We start from the raw sequence: 15,551 nt of genomic DNA, 5'->3' as shown, positions 1-15,551 counted from the left end.
GGATAGTGATAAAAATAAACTAAACCTAAATGAATTGGGCCTTTAGCTGCAACAATCATAAGATAAAGAAAAGCCCAAATCGAAAACGTATTATTTTCCGTCCAAACTAAAAATCACTTTAACGAGCTAACATCCGACTATGTTTCCACCGTCTTGGGGGACTTTCTGATGATGGTCTAGTCAAAGCCACTCAATCCGGCTTAAGCCATTCATCATCATTTCAGGTTTGACTTTGTGCCTTTACGACGCCGTCTCGTGTTTATTTCTGTTCTGTATGAATTTCTTGAGCTGTTGTTGTTAGATTACGAAGATGACTGTTTCTCGAGCTGTTGTTAGCAGCACATATTCATTCGTTTCTTTTGGAAAACAGCACAAGTGTGTCAATTCATGGCGCCATTTCTGCTCACTGTACTACAAGTCCTACTCGCATTGACCTTCTGGATCGGAATCGGATCAGGCTCGTCGAACCGTTATAATGCCGGCGATCATGTCCCTTTGTTCGTCAACAAAGTGGGTCCTCTCCACAATCCAAGGTCATTCTCAAATCTTTTGGCTAATTCTTTTGCATTTCACTTTTATTGGCATAGGTGATGGGTTAGTACTCTGAGAGAAGGAGATCTTTGGTTAGACGGAAGTATGTATAGAAGTTATATATACACGGAAAGATCAAATTAGAGAGAATGTATAAGATATGTTTAGTAGGAACTCAAAAATCGCTCATTTTCTTAAGACCCATTTTAAAGATTGGTTTTTTTATTTTGTTTTGTTTTGTATGCAGTGAGACCTATCAATATTATGATTTGCCATTCTGCCGTCCAGGTTAGGTGTCTCAAGACTTACTCAATGATCAGGGTTTCGTTTTAATCTACATTAGAATTTGTATTTATCCCTAGTTTCAGTTGTTGATTCAAGATTGTTTTCTATTTTGTAGAGCCTGTGATTGAGAAACAGGAAACTCTTGGGGAAGTTCTTAATGGTGACCGATTAATGAGCTCGCTATATGAGCTGAAATTTAGGGAGGACAAAACTCATCTTGTATTGTGCCGCAAGAGATTAACATCGAGTGATGTTGCCAGGTTCAGAGATACTATTGCTCAAGATTACTACTTTCAAATGTATTACGATGATCTCCCGTTGTGGGGATTTGTTGGAAAAGTAGAGAGAGATTATTTTGGTCAAGAGGAGAAGCACACTAAGTATTATATATTCAGTCACTTAAAGTTTAATGTTCTGTACAATGCAGACGAAGTTATTGAAATCAACAGCTTTAGTGATCCGAGTTATCTGGTTGATATATCCGAGAACACTGAGACTGATGTTCAATTTACATACTCGGTTTCTTGGAATCTGACTTCAGAACGCTCTGAGACAAGAATGAATAAGTACTCCCAGGCGTCGCTTCATCCGATCAGCCAGAAGATTCACTTCTTCTCATTTCTTAACTCGATAACTGTTGTAGTTTTGTTAATTGGACTTCTTTCTTTGCTCTTCGTGCGCCATCTCAAGAATGAACTAAGAAGGTGACATTTTTTTTCACAGGAGACTCTATTCTTCTTTTGTGTAGTTTAGCATATGTGATAAAATTTATCTTTCTGAGTTAACTCCTCTTTATGCATTTCAGTTCCTCGATTGGAGATGAAGAAGAAAAAAAGGAAGTGGGTTGGAAACTTGTACAAAGTGATGTATTTAGATGTCCTCGGAATGTCTCCTTGCTCTGTGCGTTCTTAGGAACTGGTACTCAGTTGCTAATCTTGTAAGCTTCTGTTATCTAGAATTCCATTATCGTCATTCTATTTTCGATGTTTTATTGTTTAAAATATCATTTTCATTTGTATACCTTATGAAAGTAATACACAAAGTGATTGAATCACTCTCAATTCCACTGGTAAACTTTGATTTTTCAGTGAAAACCCCAGTTTTGTCATGGCTTTTTGTTAAGTGCACTTGAAATACATATATATTTGCATAGTTACTGACAATTGTTTTCATGTCAATCTCATGATGATACATATTGTTTCCATTTATTGGGAGTACTGGACTCCAGTATCAAGATGAATTGTGTTTAATGACTCCATTTGTTGTTCCATGTCTCTGACTTGTTTTTCTTTTGTCTTCAGGATTATTGCTCTATTTGCATTGGCCTTTACCGGTTTTTTATACCCATACAATCGCGGAATGCTGTTGACTTCTCTCGTCATCATGTACACTCTAACATCCGTAGTGGCTGGTTACACATCTGCTTCTTTCCATAGCCAATTCGAGGGAAACAAACAGGTAGTTGACTTTTCAAGTGCCTTCTACTTTTGCTGTTCTCGAAAGATTCATTATTCGGAAAACCTTAATTATTAGAGATTATTGCATTTTTTCAGAAAAGGAGTGTTCGTCTTGCTGGGATCCTGTATCCTGTCCCTTTCTTGATAATAGTTTCGGTCCTCAACACTGTGGCAATTACTTACGGGGCAACAGCTGCACTCCCCTTTGGCACAATAGTCATCATCATCCTCATTTTCACTCTTTTGAATATCCCATTTCTCATGTTGGGAGGAGTTTTAGGTAACCGGTTCGGATTATTAGAGTTTCAACCTCCAACCGCTGTTAAAAGAAACCCCCGTGAAATTCCACTTCAGAATTGGTATCGTAGAAAGCTGTACCAGTTGTTTCTTGGAGGCTTTGTACCTTTCATTGCAGTTGTTCTCGAGTGGCACCAACTCTATGCAAGCTTGTGGGGATTCAAAATATATACCTCGCCTGGAATAATGCTTTTTACATTCGCTGTGCTCATCTTCTTGAGTACGAGTGTCGGTATTATCTTGACCTACATTCAGCTATCCGGTGAAGATCATGAATGGTGGTGGAGGTATGTAGTCTTTTACTGTACTGCGTTCTTTTTTATCCGAACATATGAATTTGATTTAGACTAGGTATGATGAGAAGCCATCAGCAGATGCATATTAACTTGAGTATCTAGATCCAAACGGGCATAGAAGGAAATGTGAAACATAGTTGGCGTGGAATCTTTTCCTTTCAGAATAATCACTTAATTTCCAAAGGGACATACTAAAATTATAGAATATATTACAATTCTTTGCAGATCGATATTGTGTGGAGGATTCTCAGCGGTATTCATGTATGCGTATGGAGTATTGTTCTATCTCAGGTCTGACATGACTGGATTTCTGCAGCTGAGTTTTTACTTAGGATATACTGCTTTGTTCTGTTACGCTCTCTTCTTGGTTCTTGGAACCATAAGTTTCTTGGCTTCTTTGTTGTTTATTCGCCACATCTATCGTTCTGTCAAGCTTGAATAACTCCAAGAACTAACTCTTTCTTTCATCATGCGACTCATCTCTGTATTAGTATCTTTTTTATTTTAGTTGTTAACTCTTTCATGTTTCTTTGTTAAGGAAAGGAAATGATCGTACTAAATATAGAAAGTTACATTTTGTTCATCCCACAGAGTTAGTCTCATATAGTCATATCATATCACCATTCAACAGCAAACTACATTACTTAGAAGTTACATATGCATAATGCAAATCAAATATAGCAATCCAAACACACAGTAAACTAAAAAGAAAAAAAAAAAAACATCAATTTTCACTTGCTTCCTATACGGTTCGAACTGCAAATGGGTGGCTGCACAACTCCATTATCTCCCTTTGAATCCAAAGCACTAGATCCCTCAAACTCACTCTTCATGCTTCCTGACTTGTGTTCATCAGCAACCACTTTCATTCTCTCTGATGCTTCTTCCTCCTTAATTATGTACACACCGTCTCCTTCTTCATCATCATCTTCTTCTTCTTCTTCTTCTTCTTCTTCTTCTTCTTCTTCATCTTCATCTTCTTCTTCTTCTTCTTCTTCCTCTTCTTCTTCCTCTTCTTCATTGTCTTCTTCTTTCTCGCCATCTTCGGCTTCTTTGCTACATCTTCTGTCAACCACAGAAGAGGAAGCTTCCCTTTCTCTCACAGTTTTCTCTGTGAGGCTCTTGAGCAACTTCATCACTTGGACCGCATACATCAATGCAGTTAAAGGGTCTGCCATCTACACATAAAAACAAAAACAGAGCCAACACATTTCAAAAAATGAAACCTCCAAAGTTGCAGAATCATGCTCTGCTATTTAACTGTCCTATTAGCTATCTATGCAGTGATTTAATGCAGCCATCAATCAAACAAAGTCTTAATGAGAGTATCATTCGTGCATTCTAGTGTTGGTAATAAAAAGACTCACTCACCTGAGACATATTAGGGGCAAAGACTAGAGCAAGGTTACGAGAGTTCATCTTATTAACATGCTCAAACTGAACAACATCAGCCATGAGATTGATGGCCCAATTGAGAAGAGAAGCTTCTGTTTGAGGTAAGAGTCTCACAACCTTAACAAAATCCTCATCTGACTCACACTGCATCACTTGCTCCGATGGCAGAGGATCAAGAACACCTCTCGGCAGCTCTCTGAACCAAGCCTGAAAACACACACACACACACACACATACATCATCAAACTCATGTGCCATTTCCAAAACAAAAGCAAAGTGATTCACAATCACAACAAGGAACCTTAATAAGTCCGGCTAAACAATGGACATCAATTCCATCTGGTATGATCCCTTTATTAAGCTGCTCCCTAACAAACTCTTCCTCGCTGTTCTCTCCAGTGATTCTGAATACTCCTTCTGCCTGCAAGCCTCCTTGATCATAAAGCCGGCTCTGCAATAGCAACAGTATCACAGGAACACAATTCCCTCTCGAGTCATATGATAACTGCATTGACTCTGTCGATACCCCAAACACCGTTGCACTGCCAATACAAACAACATGATATGAAATCTAACTCTCAAAATCAATTCGCAATGAGTTTAAAGAAGAAGAAGAAAGTCTAAACCTTGCACTGGGAGCTTTTGTAGGGACATCAGGCTCGAACTCAGAGGGAAGACCGAGGAAGCCATTGAAACGATCAAAGGTAACGTGAGCCACGTGGCGGATATTGGTAGGACCGCCAATATCCATGGCTGGACGGTCGTTTTCTTCCACCTCCGCCGTCGAGAAACAACGGGCGAGCTCCAGGACGACACGACCTACAGACGACGGAGAGCCGCCGAACCGCCAAAGTTCGGTCTTACCGCGCTTTCTAAGTCTCTCTATCTCTTCTCACGAAGAGCCGAGTTTCTTCTCGCTCTTTCCTCCGGGAGACTTTTTTGGGAATGTGATGAAAAAGGGGAAGAGAAGATACTATGATGGGATAAAGGAATTGGTAATGGCCGGCAACGAAGTTGGGTTAATAAAAATATATAAAGGTTGGCAATTTACACGTTACAAAGAAAGTTGCAGAGAGATTGAGTGGCGATGAAGAAAAGGGTTAGGAGGAAGGTGCAACGTGGGAATCACTCACTTCGTTTTTTTATTTCTAAGTCTAGATTTTTAAATTAAGCAAAACAAATTTTAGAGTGGATTTTACTCTCCCTACTTTATAACATCTCTCTCTTATATTTCTGTTTACAGTTACACTATATCTATTTATTTTTAACATTAAGTTTTTTTTTTTTTTTTTTTTTTTTTTTTTTTTTTTTTTTAACATTAACATTAACATTAAGTTTAGAATTCTAACAAAACAAACAAACTAAAAGTGTAAGAAAAGAAAAAAAAAAAAACACACTTTATCAACGTTACATTACACGTTGCAGATCTTTGTACCATTGCTACAATCGAACAGCCCAACATAATATGGGCCTGAAGCGAACCAAATAATACGTGGCCCCTTTATACATCATATAACTGTTACGGATCAGAAAGTCAATGGACAATAAAGAAAAATTGCAAATTTGACAATTTCACCAAGACAATGAATGGTTAAACCGAAAAAATAAAATTCTACTAGCAATTAGACAAGATGGATTTTTAATATAACTAGGCCACCAAGTTATGAATATTATAGTTTTGGGGCTTCAAGCATCAGCTTGTTGGACCTTTTTCTTAGATCATGCTAGGACCAAAACTGACTACACTATTTTGAGTACTAATAATTCAAAAAATTCTTCTTCACCCGTAATGCATATTGCATCATTCTTATTCGTTCGAAAACGAGCTTCAGTATTTGTTCCAATGTCATTGATCATGATGTGTATAGAATATTTAATTTGACAATTCTTTGTTTTTTGATAGTTTTTTTTTTTCAACCACCATATATGTATACGCAAAGAATGATAATAGGCAATTAGGCATCAGCCAAATAAGATTTGTGGTATTGGGCTGAGTTGATAATCTAAGCACTATTTTGATGGAAAATTTGATATTGAATATATATAGAGCTTAAGTGTGAATTATACTTCCACCAACAAAAGAGCATAATCTAAAGAGCCGTCAAAAGTAAACTCTCAATTTGGGGGATTCATTATGATTTATGACACAAACTAGAGAATAAAGCGATGACAAATGTGGATTTGCAAGAGAGCTCATTGACTAAAACAGCTATACGAATCAAAGGAGACATATAACAATTTCTAATAAAGGAAAGGAATCTGAAATGTAGCATTAGGATTTAGGTGATGACAGCGAGTGGATGTTGACCCATCAACAAAATTATAGGATAATACCAAACTAATCAATTTAAATAACCCTTGATTGAGATGTTTATCAATATTTTTGGTATTTTTAATGCTATTTTCTATATTTATTTACGAGTAATGCAAGAAGGCCGTTTAATTTTATCTTATTGGTCTACATAATTGTCATTATTCTATGGGTATTTTGGTTGAACTGGTAGAAGCAAAATTGTTAATTATTCAACTTAAGTATGGTAGGTTAACCGACTAGAGAAAGTTGCTCTAGTTCTACTTCTATTATATTATATATATATATATATATATATATATATATATATATATATATATATATATATATATCCAAATTTGAAATTTTAAACTTAAATAAGCTATATATATATTTTTAACCGTCTCAGAAACTATCTCATATATGCGATGACAATCTCTGCTTTCAAAAGGTTATATATAGACTGAAGATGAAACTAAAAAATTTCGGTAATCATATTTATATATAAATGTAGACGTATTTTATTCATACTATTCTAATCCCCCTCTATATATATATATATCCCAAAGGTCATTTACCAAAAAGAGCTGTGGTTTAAAATAGAAACTCATTCGATTCTGCTATTTTAATATATACATACATGATACACCCATCAACAAACATTCCTTATCCCACATGAATACATTGTCTTTAATTCTGATAATGGGTATTAACATTATTTCACCACTAGCTCATTGTGTATTCTAATCCAATAACAAACTCATTAGATCATCCAAACAATATATATAACTTAGCTTAATCTATAGCTGGGGGAGTTGTATTCATTTAATCAATAGAACCACCAGAGTATATATGTCTACTAGACTAAAATTATATGTCATATTCTTTTGGCAAAAAATATATAGTATGATGTATTGTCATGCCCACTCAAAGATTCTTGATATAGTTCCAGACTTTTCATGTTATTTTTCTTTTGGTTTTAGATTAACAGACAAGCTACTTAGAAAAAATAACTTCATGCATGATCCATGCTACTATGATGATAAAGTGGGTTTTCAAGACCCACTTCTTTTATGCAAATTTACCACTTTACTTTCACATATACAAATACGTGTTTTTAATATAGAAATGTACGTGAATACGATGAATAATGTAGAAAAGATGATAGATTATTGCAAAAATGTGTACGTGAATAAGCCCAAAAAGAGATTTGATGAAAAAGAGCCAATAAGCACAAACAGGCGGTTACAAGAGAGATTGTGGAGTAGGAGTCAGTGATTCTAGTGGGTTCCTCCTCTTTTTCTGCTCTCTTTCTTCTATTTTTAATTAATGGACTAAATTACAAATCCTCATTTAATTTTCTTTCTCTCCCATTTTTTTTTCTACATACTCGATAGTTTTCTGAATAATCTACCTACATTTTCTCTTGTGATCGGTCCAATTAATCTTCTTATTATCTTCTACATGTTGGATAAGGCTCTTTTTTCTTTACCAAGGATAAAGCTCCTTTCTTTTTCTTAACAAAGGATAAAGCTCTTTTAATCACTCTTACTCTTTAGATTTTCTGTTTTCTATTTTTCTAAATTTTCTCTTTATGGGAATGCATAAACATCGTCATCTGATCAATTGCCAAGTACTAGCTTGACCCTTGACAGCTATAAAGTTAGTCAACTAAATTTTCAATTTTCTGTACAGCTTTTTTGAACCCACTATTATTCAGAAAAAAATAGCAACATATATATACAACAACAAAAACATAGCCTGGAGACAAAGTCTGGGAAGGACAAGATCTTCGTCTGATTTACCATGAAATAATATCAATATTTCTTTATTATTTTCTTAAATAAAAAATTTGAAATAATTTAGCAAGTGCAATTTGTGTCTACTGTGGAAATAGATAGAGAAAGGTGGTGAAAAGGAGAGAGTGATGAGATGAATCACAAAGGTTTCTTCACATACAAGTATATAGAGAGAATAGTAATAAAGAGAGAAAGAGTAATAATACTACACATTAGTCAATTACTAATACTTTATTATCATTTCTCTATCTAACTACATATATACACGCCCACATAATTTGTATATGTATCTTGGAAAGAGAAAAGATTGGACCCTCTTTTGTTTTTCTGTTCAGCCATAAAAAAGCCTTTGACGAGAAAGCTATTCCATTCTACTTTCTCTCTCTCTCTCTCTTCTTTGTTCTCAAATACCCAAAGCAAAATAGAAAACTTCACAAAAGGTAATAAATTAAACACATAGATAGCTTACTTTCATGTTCATCATCAACTAGCTTTTTCTTTTCAAATTCCAATCATTTGATCAACTAATCAAGAATTAATTAAGACTCGCAATCTCTCTCCCTAGCTAGTTCTCTCTTGTGTTTCTTAACTCCAGCTTCTGTCAATAGTGATTATCTTTCTCCTTCTGTTCTTTTTCATCTTTTCAAGATTTAATGTTTTACAGAGAAAGAGACTAACCAAGAATAAGTAGAAGACAAGATCAAGAAAGAGGAAGATATCATCAATTGAAGCTGTTTCTTCAAGGAGAGATGGCCAACCATAGAATCAGCGAAGCCACAAACCATAACCATAATAATCATCTTCCTTATTCACTTATTCATGGCCTCAACAACAATCATCCTTCTGGTTTCATGTAACATATATATCTTCCGTAGTCTTTTTCTTCTTTACATATATTAATATTGAACTCTAATTAAAATTTATATGGGTTTTCTTTGTTTATTCTCAAATTGTCATTTTCTTAATAGTAATATGATATGTTATACGGTTTCATTAGCGAGATAAGAAATGGTCAACGGAAATCTATAGCTAGGCAAAACAGAAACTAAAAAATGTGTTATAGAAAATTCGAAATAGGTTTTATATGTGCTTTATTTATCTTTTAACTTTATTTATCACTATTTATTTATCTTTTAACTCAAATGCGACCCTCTAAGTATGGTTATTTTAATTTAATTGTTCTTCTTGGTCTCCATTTTTTTGGTTCTGATTGTAGTTGCAACACATGATGAATATTCTTTTTGTACTAATTAAATATATATACTATTTATTAAATGAACAGTAATCAAGATGGATCGTCCAGTTTCGATTTCGGAGAGCTAGAAGAAGCAATTGTTCTGCAAGGTGTCAAGTATAGGAACGACGAAGCCAAGCCACGTAAGCCCCCTCTCTCTCTCTCTCTCTCAAATCTTCATGACGTGAGCTTTCCTTAACAAACTCCAATAAAGTTTTAAAAATGCTGCTGAAAAACTGAAACTGGAAAAGCTGAGAGAGTCTGAACAAGTCTTTAGATAGGTTTAGGTGATGATACGGAGGCAAAAGAGAGCCTTGGATGGCGTGACTTGTTTATTTATTTCTCTTCTCAAAAAATAAAAAAAATATCATTTACCAACTCCCTAACTTCCTCTATACCAAAATATTCATAATTATATTAGTAAATGTGTCATGTTATATATAGATCCACGTGATAAATGATATAGTTAGTTTTAAGTAGAATAGTACGTAGTACTACTTAGCTAGATTACATCAAAAATACACATGCACACATTTAATAAAAGTAACATACACGAGTATATACGAACATTACATTTGATAAAAGTGTATATAAATGTAATGATGGTTTATTTGCAGCTTTATTAGGAGGAGGAGGAGGAGCTACGACTCTGGAGATGTTCCCTTCATGGCCAATCAGAACTCACCAAACTCTTCCTACTGTACCCTTTCTTCTTCTTTGACCCTTTCCTCTTGTTTTTTTATCCTTTTTCGGCATTCCCTATTGAACAAAATTAAATTATATATTTTCATTACTTGATCACTTTTTATATACATGTTTCAGCTTTCTTGTTCCTCTTACCATCTCTTATTTTTGCTTCTTTTCCCTCAAAACTGATAGCGATTTTAGACTAGTTAATATAATTTACTCCATTCCTTTCTCTTGACTTTATATTAGAACAAATAATACCCATTTGTCAAATTGTATACGCTAAGGTCAATTCCTCCTTAGTTACATTCATTACCCCTTTTCTGACTTTTGATTAATCGTTATTTAATTTTATTATACGTTTATGATGAGTATGATTATGTTGAATATGTATTGCAGGAGAGTTCCAAGTCAGGAGGAGAGAGCAGCGATTCAGGATCGGCTAATTTCTCCGGCAAAGCTGAAAGTCAACAGCCGGAGTCTCCTATGAGTAGCAAACAGAATCATCATCATCTCATGCTTCAGCATCATCATCATAACATGGCAAACTCAAGTTCAACATCTGGACTTCCCTCCACTTCTCGAACTTTGGCTCCTCCTAAACCTTCGGAAGATAAGGTACTCATCATCACTTATAAAAATTTCAATTTCGGAAAGAGATATATGCATGTACGTACTTAAAGTCATCATGAAACATGCATGCTTTAATTTGGTGCATGTACATGGTATGTATATCATTAGCCTATCTCTCTCTCCTTGTCATATTATAGATATGCATGCACATGCTTTTCATATATGTCTATGTCCTAACAAATCTTTCCAATAAAACAAAAACATACACAGATCCCAAAAAGGAAACGGATCAGAGAAAATTCAGAATTTTGACCTCTCGAATCGTTGATAAAGAAATGAAAACAGACAAATTTCAAATACACAAATTATTAAATGAAATCCCCAAAAAGCGGAACAAAGCAGAAGAATCTTCCTCTGTGTTATTATTATTTTATTAATTTACTTTTTACATGATTACATATACTATATAGTTTCCTCTTCTATGTTTACTTTATTCACACACATACTTATTTCCTAAATGATTCCATATCGCTTAGATCTAATCTATTTAATATCACTTAATCAATAAAAATATTTAATATGTGCTGCTTTTTTATTTTTTGATTAGTGTCTTATGGATATTTATCACATGAGTCGACTTCCGTTACACAATTAATTTATTTCCACTGAATGGATTTCTATTTTCATCTTTGTTCTCTGACATTGCAGAGGAAGGCTACAACTTCAGGCAAACAGCTTGATGCTAAGGTACTTTAACTTTCATCATCATTATTTCCTATACATTTTATGTGACTCCCCCCGAGGAGACATATCTAGCTATATGCATATATATGGATACTTTTTAATAACCTCGTTTTACCCGAATTAATTCGTTAACTTCTTGTTTAAATGTCCTTACCACTTGATCGATTCAGACTCTGAGACGTTTGGCCCAAAATAGAGAAGCTGCTCGCAAAAGCCGTCTTAGGAAAAAGGTAACCATATAATTTGCCTGACATTTCACCTCGAATTATTATCCATTTTTAATTATTTATTTGACCAATTTTATTTATTCATTAATACTTTTTTCAAATGATAACTTGTTGCATATAATTACAATCCTTTATTTCTTTAACAAACACATAACAACAATGCTATTGCTACTGGTACAACGTAGGCAGTGGTGTTTTTTTTGTCTTCTTGGAAACCGTTGTTGTTATACATGAGCATTTATTTCTTTATCTACTACCATTTACCAGTCTTCTATAATTCATTTATGAACGTATATATAATTTCCATGCACAAAAGATAAATCTTTCATTTAATTACGAGACATCAGTTTTTCATGTTATTCGCTATGTATGATATATATAAATAACAAATGCACACATATGGTTTGAGCAGGCGTATGTGCAACAGCTAGAATCAAGTAGGATAAAGCTTTCCCAATTGGAGCAAGAACTTCAGCGAGCTCGTTCTCAGGTTGAAATTGAAACATTTCTATTCTTATAATCTTACATGATCTGCTAAATAATTGATCCTAGTTTGTCAAAACCTGTCAATTGTAAAGTTTCTTAATTGATTATTGGTCATTAAAAATGTCTGTTTGTGGAATTTAATATATTGTTTATGTCGATGGTAGGGGCTGTTCATGGGTGGTTGTGGACCACCAGGACCTAACATCACTTCCGGTACTTGAAACCTAAAACACCAATTGCAGTGTATTATTGTATTAAAATTATTCACCAATGATTGAAATTATTATTAACAATATGTTAAAAAAAACGTACGTTCGTAGGAGCTGCAATATTTGACATGGAATATGGGAGATGGCTAGAGGATGATAACCGGCATATGTCGGAGATTCGAACCGGTCTTCAGGCTCATTTATCGGACAATGATTTAAGGTTGATCGTTGACGGTTACATTGCTCATTTTGATGAGATATTCCGATTAAAAGCCGTGGCCGCAAAAGCCGATGTTTTTCACCTCATCATCGGAACATGGATGTCCCCAGCTGAACGTTGTTTTATTTGGATGGCCGGTTTCCGTCCATCCGACCTAATCAAGGTTTGAATTCTTCTTTTTTTTTCCACCATTATTTATGTCTCGATCATTCCGAACGTAAGGTATATATAGGTTTTGCGTTTGAACACATGTTAACTTTTCAAAAAGAAAATAATATTCACGTTAGTAAATTACATAAAAAATAGAGCATTGCTGCAAAATGTAAATGGAAATGAGTTTTTCTTCGGTTTACGTGTACAAAAAAAAAACTTGTGATTAAAACACAAAAAGTTGTGGAATCATTACTAAGTAACTAAAAGAAAGGGATGTGATCTCAGATATTGGTGTCGCAAATGGATCTATTGACGGAGCAACAACTGATGGGAATATATAGCCTACAACACTCGTCACAACAAGCAGAGGAGGCTCTCTCGCAAGGCCTCGAACAACTTCAGCAATCTCTCATTGATACTCTCGCCGCATCTCCAGTCATTGACGGAATGCAACAAATGGCTGTCGCTCTCGGCAAGATCTCTAATCTCGAAGGCTTTATCCGCCAGGTTCCATTTTCTCACCTATCTTTTTTTTTTTTACTTCATTTGCTTTCATCCAATTTTATATTCGTATATACTATTAGTCTATATACACTAACACATGCAATTGCAAAGGAGGAAAAAACACACCGTGTCGAATATACACAAAATGTTTGACTAAACATTTTACTATATATCTTTAAAATATAAAAAATTTTGGTTTAGAGTTATAAGAATGGCGAGATTTCGAATGTGTTTCTCCGGAATATGTTAAAGTAAAATTTAACGTTCTGGGAGCAAATATACTAGACGTACAAATTTTTAAAATGCGGAAATACGTGCGTATATATTTGCGTACATATATGAACAAAACGTATGTGCTGGCTAAATTATATAATTGAAAAAAACAAATAATTTGATCAAATGTTGCTTTCACGTATTGTCTGTTTCTGGATTAGTCCGATTGGCCATGTCTTTCCAATTCTTTTTTTGCCGCTATTTTTCTCATGTCATATAGTAATATATGTTGTTTTGGCCTTTAATTTAATTCTTCCAAGAGCCAAAATTTCTTTCACCAACTTGTTTTTATATATTAAATCGCTGAGAAAAACAAAGAGAATATGTTAAAAAGTATTCTCCATCTCTTTCAATGTTTTGTTTTGACTCAAATTGATTTTTTTTTTCATATCAATTACAAGTTATTGACTTTTGTAATATCAATTAGCCCACCAAGGTAGTAAGTAGGTGTGCAATAATGATTATTAATAATCTTATCAAAAGAAATAGTTAGACCAGTTTAAAATGTCAAAAGATAAATTGTGATTACGAACTGATTTTTTTCTCTTTCTTTTGTTAAATCTAAATGAAGGCTGATAACTTGAGGCAGCAGACCGTTCACCAGCTGAGGCGGATCCTGACCGTCCGACAAGCCGCACGGTGTTTCCTAGTCATCGGAGAGTACTATGGACGGCTCAGAGCTCTTAGCTCCCTTTGGTTGTCTCGCCCACGAGAGTAAGACACATTTTAATGCATATTAACATTTCATAGATGTATAATGCTAAATTATGAATTTGATTTCGGGAATGATTAATGTTAATAGGACACTGATGAGTGATGAAACATCTTGCCAAACGACAACGGATTTGCAGATTGTTCAGTCATCGCGGAACCACTTCTCCAATTTCTGAATGAAATGGAACTTTGATAACTAAATGGCCAAGTTTCATTGTCTGTCTTAATTTCACCTATTTCCCCTTTAAGTTGTACTAGAAAAGATAGGATCTTCTTTTGGCATTTTTCTTTTTAATTATAGTTTTATGCTACTATGGAATTAACGTACCACGTAAATGGGAACCGATAATTTATGTCTCCAAGAAAAATGAGAAAAAAAAAAAAAAAAAAACTAAATGGTTTCAAGTTTCAACTTTCAACCCATATAACTATTTTTAGAAGAGTGTTCTTGTACTCTTTTATCTCAACTCTTAATAAGACTACCATTATCTATGGGCTCTTAGCCAAATCTTAAGGTAAGATTTGTGAAGAAAAAGCTTAAATATAAACCTAAGAGCATGATTATAGGTAGTTTCTTAAGAAAATCTTAAGATTATGTTAGCATTTAATTGATTATATTTATTCCCAAAAGTGCTTTTAAGCTAAGAAGTGTTTCTTAGCTAAGGAACAAAAAAAAATGCTAAGAGGTGGAACAAAAAAAATACTCCCTCTGTTTTCGAATAATTGTCGTTTTAGAGCATTTTTTTTTGTTTTAAATTAGTTGTCGTTTTAAGGTAATAATGTAACTTATGCCAATAACTACCCAAATTACCTTCATTTAATTAAAGACAAATTATTTATAAATAATTACTTGTCATTTTTATGAGGTTAATATAGTCATTGTATACCTTTTCTTAATTTGTCTAAATACAGTTAAAACGACAACTTAAAAAAAACAGAGAGAGTATTACTTAAATATTTTTAAGAAGTATTATTAAGAGTCCTTGGATAATCATGCTCTAAAAACTCTTATATAAGAACTCTTTCTTTACAAATCTTAACTTAAGATTTGGTTAAGATTCATCTAAGAGCCCGTAGATAAAGGTGGTCTAAGTGATATATACTCTTTTTTTGCCTCCGTGGACCTAAGCGGCTAAGCCTATATATACTCTTTTTTGCCTCCGTGGACCTAAGCGGC

At 34.2% G+C, this 15,551-nt stretch overlaps 3 protein-coding genes across 4 annotated transcripts; 2 read left to right on the top strand and 1 right to left on the bottom strand.

Annotated features, from left to right (window-relative positions):
- Nucleotides 1-80: 80 nt before the first annotated feature.
- On the top strand, nt 81-3,449 carry LOC9325752 (transmembrane 9 superfamily member 5). Its single transcript, XM_002892408.2, has 8 exons — nt 81-224; nt 371-533; nt 779-819; nt 932-1,520; nt 1,622-1,753; nt 2,118-2,274; nt 2,370-2,857; nt 3,092-3,449. The coding sequence occupies exons 2-8, from the start codon at nt 388-390 to the stop codon at nt 3,306-3,308; spliced, it is 1,770 nt and encodes a 589-aa protein (XP_002892454.1). The 5' UTR covers nt 81-224; nt 371-387; the 3' UTR covers nt 3,309-3,449.
- Nucleotides 3,450-3,483: 34 nt separating this feature from the next.
- LOC9328516 (rho GTPase-activating protein 5) lies at nt 3,484-5,414 on the bottom strand. The gene is made up of 4 exons (XM_021011849.1): nt 4,888-5,414; nt 4,563-4,803; nt 4,238-4,468; nt 3,484-4,044 (listed from the first exon to the last, which is right to left on the bottom strand). Exons 1-4 carry the CDS (start codon nt 5,010-5,012, stop codon nt 3,598-3,600), a joined length of 1,044 nt encoding a protein of 347 aa, XP_020867508.1. The 5' UTR covers nt 5,013-5,414; the 3' UTR covers nt 3,484-3,597.
- Nucleotides 5,415-8,633: 3,219 nt separating this feature from the next.
- LOC9325751 (transcription factor TGA9) lies at nt 8,634-14,689 on the top strand. 2 transcript variants are annotated; one of them, XM_021015193.1, is made up of 13 exons: nt 8,634-8,790; nt 9,015-9,203; nt 9,633-9,727; nt 10,202-10,284; nt 10,671-10,889; nt 11,553-11,591; nt 11,759-11,818; nt 12,228-12,305; nt 12,466-12,514; nt 12,622-12,893; nt 13,169-13,390; nt 14,232-14,374; nt 14,463-14,689. In XM_021015193.1, the coding sequence occupies exons 2-13, from the start codon at nt 9,100-9,102 to the stop codon at nt 14,548-14,550; spliced, it is 1,452 nt and encodes a 483-aa protein (XP_020870852.1). In that variant the 5' UTR covers nt 8,634-8,790; nt 9,015-9,099; the 3' UTR covers nt 14,551-14,689. The 2 variants fall into 2 exon arrangements, with proteins under 2 accessions (XP_020870852.1, XP_020870853.1); XM_021015194.1 differs by lacking the exons at nt 8,634-8,790; nt 9,015-9,203 and adding an exon at nt 9,488-9,506.
- The last annotated feature ends 862 nt before the right edge of the window (nt 14,690-15,551 follow it).

This window comes from Arabidopsis lyrata (assembly GCF_000004255.2).
Source record: "Arabidopsis lyrata subsp. lyrata unplaced genomic scaffold ARALYscaffold_1, whole genome shotgun sequence".
Classification (NCBI taxonomy): Eukaryota; Viridiplantae; Streptophyta; class Magnoliopsida; order Brassicales; family Brassicaceae; genus Arabidopsis; species Arabidopsis lyrata.
Note: the sequence above shows the minus strand (reverse complement) of the source record. Positions and strands in the feature narration are given on the sequence as shown.